The sequence below is a fragment of the Triticum dicoccoides genome, chromosome 6A, assembly GCF_002162155.2.
Source record: "Triticum dicoccoides isolate Atlit2015 ecotype Zavitan chromosome 6A, WEW_v2.0, whole genome shotgun sequence".
NCBI lineage: Eukaryota > Viridiplantae > Streptophyta > Magnoliopsida > Poales > Poaceae > Triticum > Triticum dicoccoides.
This window is the reverse complement of record NC_041390.1, coordinates 112789438-112795219: the sequence shown is the minus strand read 5'-3', so window position 1 is coordinate 112795219 and position 5782 is coordinate 112789438. Positions and strand designations below refer to the sequence as shown.

The window sequence follows — 5782 nt, the reverse complement described above, 5'->3', positions numbered from 1 at the left end:
GCGTACGACAAGGCCGTATAAGATTATTATTTTTCCCCTCTCCCTCTCCCTCGAGGAGGGCACGCGACGCAAGAGATGCAGTGGCGGCAACCCCGCCGAGTTCCAGCGGAGACGCGTTCTTATTGTGTTTTATTTCGAGAGAATAATGTGCTTGTGCACATAGTTTATGAGAGCAAACCTCAAACTCAAGAGCTAGTTGCAAAAAAGGTTAGGCAAATCATCTAATTGCTGCATGGTGAGACAAAATCAAGATAAATAACCAGGATTACCATAATCCACCATGACGCCAAAAACAGGGAATGTGCTATAGAAAATACATTAGTTACTGGGCTGATTGGCTTGCGAGATGACATAGAAATCCCTAGTGCACGGCAACGTCACTGACAAAATCGAAGAGACAGTTGCCATTCACGAAAATAAGTTAGCTCCACGGAGCAGGCCGCAACCAGGATCAACAAAGTCACAGCTCAACACCAAAGGATGCCACTACAAAACGAGGATTCTCAGTAAAAAGCTAAAAACACCCAATATATATATATATATATATATATATATATATCAAATAGATAGGTATATTATGCTAAAAAAAACACAAAAGATGCCACTTTGTACACGGAAATGCTAATAACAGTCTTCGGACTCCCAGAAGCCAACTGGTGTATTATGCACCACCGCCATCGCGTCGTTTATCATATCAACTCTGTGCTCGGCTTATACGTCCACATCCACTTCCTCGTCGAGGTCCTCATACTGGGAAAGAAGATGCAACAAACTGTGAGCACGCATGTTCGCCATATGCAAGCCAATAACTATTCTTCTATAATAAGAAATATAGGTGGGGAGAATGTAAATGAGCAATGTCATGCTTTTTTTAGTGCATATGATAAAACAGGTTCCCGGTTTCTTGGAGGATAGTCACCTGCTCGAAGGCATTTTGGCCCACTGGAGGTACCGGCGATCTAGTCCCGTCAGCATCATTTTCTAGCAATGCATCTATCTGTTCGTTTCTATCATCCAGTTCAACTGCCTCGTTAAGGTCATATAAGGCACGAGCAGCCATACCAGTGGAGGGCAAAGCGTGCTTCACTGGAGAATCTTTCACCTGTAAGTTTAAAAATATCTACTCAATTAAGTATTCTCTTGTAATATGCAGAATTCATTCGTCAAGATGATTCATTGCTAATAGTCTAGCGACTCGATAATGAAGGAAAACTATGAGGTTCACTCGTTACTTATAAGCAAGCCAGCAATCACAATCTGACATTTAAACACAAAACTGAGATGGCATGGGGTAATAAACAAGCCAGCAATCACGATATGACATTTAACACAAAACTAAGATGGCACGGGGAAATACTGGACCTGGTCTGCAGAGGAGGCAGCATTTCCAAGCTTATTCTTTTCATCTTCCCACAGTCTCTTCTTCAAATATATAGATTTTGTTCCATCACTACCCTTACTTGTTTTATCATAGTCTGTAATATCGCCTTCTGACCTATATTTATCTGATCTAGTGAATGTATCAGTCTCTCGCTCTCTTCTTTTCTTAGCTGAAAAAATGGACAAAAGATTAGATGCAAGTATACAAGCAATATGATAGAAAGATATTTCTGCAATAATGTACAGAATGAAATCTCAATAATGTGAAGAAAAAAATTACCCCCTCCAATGTTTCTACATAGTAATTAATCACATGTATTTAATGCTTAAGATTAACAGTTGGAACCTTTAGCTATTGCTTAATACTTAATAAGATGGATTGCTTAAACATGTTAAGATGCATATGGAAGTAAAAATATGTACGAGATCCACATTGTGCTGATCATCATATGTTCTTCAGCAGTATATATAAATCATCCAAGAATCCAAGCAACCTACCAGCTTTTGCCTCATCACTAGTTGAGTATGGGATTGATCGCTTTTTAGCTGGAGTAGCATTTGGACTCCTTTCATAAGGTCCATTTAGATCTTCATCAACATGGACGCTGGAAGCTTCTTCATTAGCACCACGCTTTAAAATTTCTGAAGCAAGCATATCACCAAGTCTCTCAAAACGAGCTTGTGACCTGCACAGCTCCAATAGTCAATACTTAGTTACTACAAATTCGCAAGTCATGAAAGATACTCCCTCTGTAAACTAATATAAGAGTGTTTAGATTACTACTTTAGTATTCTAAACGCTCTTATATTTCTTTACGGAGGGTGTAGAATATAGTGATGTAAGCAAGCCAAGAATGTATTTCATTACAAGATTTAATATTGATGAATATGCACCTTTTCAACTCCTCCCGAGCTTTCATAAAACGGACATGAGCTTTTAGGAACTTCTTCATTTTTGACGTCATTCTACGTTGGAATCATAATTCAATATGAGAACAGGATATCTACATAATAAAACCACCTAGCTATTGATATTAATAATAAAGAAAGTGACCAAATTGGCATGCGCAAGTGTTGCTTAGATACCTATGACATTCTTCTTTCTCCCTCCTCAGCTGCTGATCAAGGTCACTTACTTGGCTAGAAATCCTGCGCACTTCATCCATTTTCTCATCCAAAACAATCTACAGAGTAAATGTTAATGAGAGCACGGAGTGAAGATTTTAGAAGGTCGGCCGATGTAAATGACATACATTGAACAAAGGGCATAAATAATAATTTAATCTTTTTTCTTTTAACATGGTACGCTAACATTTACTAGCTATGTTCCAAGAAATATGATATTCTGGACATTAATAGTCTCCCACATAAATATAGCCTTGCCAACAAGTTGGGTTCGATGTTTGGCAAAAACACATACATTTCTGGGTGGAATGTGTAACAATGCACAACATTGCATTGAAACAAAAACTGACCTCGAGATGAGATTTATCGTCACGCAAAGCCTCCATATCTGATCTAACTTGTTTCAGCTGCACAATATTCAAATTTTGAAAAATTCAGAATTTCAATATGGAAAATGTGACAAAGGTGCATGTGATCTATAAACTGGATTACACAGTGCTCAAAGCCTCATACCTCCTTTTCATAATCCTCTTTCTCGTCACCACTAGTGACTTTTTCCTTTTTCCTATCATTATTATCAGAGATAGGAGAACTCTTAGATGAGTTTGTTTCTCCATCATCCATCTTCTTTTCATGCCTCCTCTCACTGAAAGATTGAAGATAACATAAACAGTAAATTACAAGATGACTTGCTCATATTCAAGACAGATAGAACATATCTAGTAAACCAACAAATCCAGTGAGACTGCAGTGAAGTGTGCTGCATTGCATTCCATTTAGATTGGAACAAATCATAGTTATCTGCTATGTTGATAACAATTAAGCATATAAGAATACAAGATAACTTAAAAAATACTAATGTGTTCAAAGTATTTTTACAATTAAATGGCTCCAAAAGACGAGGATCATATGTTGAACTGCAATATATACCTCTTCCTGCTGGGAGACCGTGAAAAGCTAGACTCTGCAAGCAAAATTACAAATAAGAACGTATAGCAGGAGCAAGCAGAACGTAGAAGTGAACATGTGTGTGTGTGTGTGTGTGTGTGTGAGAGAGAGAGAGAGAGAGAGAGAGAGAGAGAGAGTTTACCCCTTTCTCGAGAAGTTGGCCTTCGATCGTGTAGGGAACGATGACCCCTGAAATCTCTTCCAGGGGAATGCCTCCTGCGAGGTGAGAACCTCCTTTCAATCCTGCCTCTGAAATCACCACCTCTATAATCTCTTCTCCCTAAAAGAAACGAAGGTTTGCAAGTTTTATACAAGGAAGAACTCATGTCAACAGAGTAAAATGGAGCGATAAGGAGAGAAGGACACCCATAAGCCTGTCAAGCTTACCACGAACTTGATCTACAAGATTATTCAATTAGCAATAAGTAGCAGCAGCTCCAGGATAATGTCATTAGCCATGCAAAAAAAACGCAGCGCCAAAAAATAATACGCAAGCAGACACCAAGATACAATGATGCATCCATTAGGATAATACCAATACTCATAATGTTGATCATCTGAAGTGAAATAGATGGAAGCTCCATAAACAGCCCATACAGCAATTATGATGAAATAAGGTCTGCCATAATCCAGATATCACCATATAAATGTACTAGCATTTGTCCAGATATCTTCGGCGACTTGGATTGCCAGCGATAAGAATACTTCCCAATGAAACTAGTTGATGTGCCATGATCAAAAGATATGCAACTTGGTTCATTGCAAAGCCTGCTAATCATTCAGTGGACTCTGCCGTGATCATAGCACATCAAACATATTATGGGTATCAATCAAAGGAGGCCAATACCCTCAAAGGTTCACCTTCTGATACAGCCCGAGCATTTAGTGGTCACGACAAATCATCGAAATACCAATCGAAGAAATCTATAGAAAAGGCCATGTTATCCTCTGGCAGCAGTCGAGTCTAACAAATTTGTGATGGCAATTAAATCAAAAGACAACCAGTAATAATGCCACCTAATTCTGCAACAAGCTTCCAGTTGTTAGAATGCTTACTCAATTGTTATCTATCTGCAGCAGCTGATGTTCAATTCAAGCAGTAGTACGAAAATCATAGTAAACCACCCAAGCACAATAAGCCACAACACATGGAACACATAGATTAAATGAATCATGAAGCAAACACAAAAATAACTTGTCAACATGATGTCGCCTAGAAAATAGAAAAATGCTCCAGAAACGTCCATCCATAATAATCCAATTCAGACATATCATTCCTTAAGGACTAGCATGGGCAAATTCTCATAAATACATCCTTCTAGTCAACCTGATCTCCAAAAGAAATAAAAATTAACCATTTGTAATGTGTCGTTCATGTGGCTGGCAAACAACTCATAATGACCGTGTTGTTCTTCAGAGGTAACCGTTTCATTTCGCTAAGATACAAATCACCCGAATTTCGCGAACGACCATTCTTGGTGGGATCCAAAACCCAATCTTTCCAGCATTCAGCCATCTTTGGCAGTATTCCATACCCTAGATTTCCCAACATTCAATCATGCACCTAGATTTCCGTAGATCTACACCCTAACTACCATAAAAATCAAGAGAATTAGGCAACATCCAACCCTCCCCGCATCTCGCTACGACAGAAACCCTAAACCCCGGGCGAGGATCTCGGGGAGAAACGACAGGCGACCGAACAGGAGGGGCAATGGGGTGGCGGGCACGGGGAGAGAGGGCGCGCATACGTACCGGCGTGGTGGGGCGGGAAGGTGGGCCGGGAGGAGGGGGGCCGGCGGAGCTCGGCCGTGCCGTGGGCGAAGCTGCAGAGCTCGCGGTCGCAGTTGCCGTTCTGCCACAGCGCGCACATCTTGGTCTTGTACGCCGGGCCGCGGCGCGGAGGGGGCAACATCGCTCGCCGGCGGGGGGAGTCCCGATCGCGGGGGCTAGAGGGGAGGGGAGGATGCGGATGCCCTAGGTAGGCGGAGCACCTGGGTCGGGAGGAGGAGCGGAGATTGGCTGGGGTGGGTTCGGGCACTTGCCAGGAGATGGCGTATAAGTATGGGTTTTTTTTCACAGTGTATAAGTGTATTATTTATGTGTACCAGTTTTGATAATCTTGAAATAGACTCCCCTCTATTGTTTAACTTGGTTGCTGATGTTTTTATCAAAATGCTCAAAGAAGCCACTTCCCAAAACTTAATCTCGGGGTTTCTGCCCCATGTGATTTTTGGAGGTGTGGTTAGTCTGCAGTATGCAGACGGCACCATACTCTTCTTGGAAAACTCTGGTTATAAAGCAAGGAATTTTAAATGGCTTTTGTCAT

At 40.9% G+C, this 5782-nt stretch overlaps 1 protein-coding gene across 1 annotated transcript; it reads right to left on the bottom strand.

Annotated features, from left to right (window-relative positions):
• Positions 1-322: 322 nt before the first annotated feature.
• Positions 323-5496, bottom strand: LOC119315392 (zinc finger CCCH domain-containing protein 13-like). Its single transcript, XM_037590017.1, has 11 exons — positions 5209-5496; positions 3596-3733; positions 3436-3469; positions 3019-3151; positions 2856-2912; positions 2467-2564; positions 2275-2346; positions 1879-2066; positions 1363-1550; positions 920-1102; positions 323-750 (listed from the first exon to the last, which is right to left on the bottom strand). Exons 1-11 carry the CDS (start codon positions 5366-5368, stop codon positions 712-714), a joined length of 1290 nt encoding a protein of 429 aa, XP_037445914.1. The 5' UTR covers positions 5369-5496; the 3' UTR covers positions 323-711.
• Between the last annotated feature and the right edge of the window lie 286 nt (positions 5497-5782).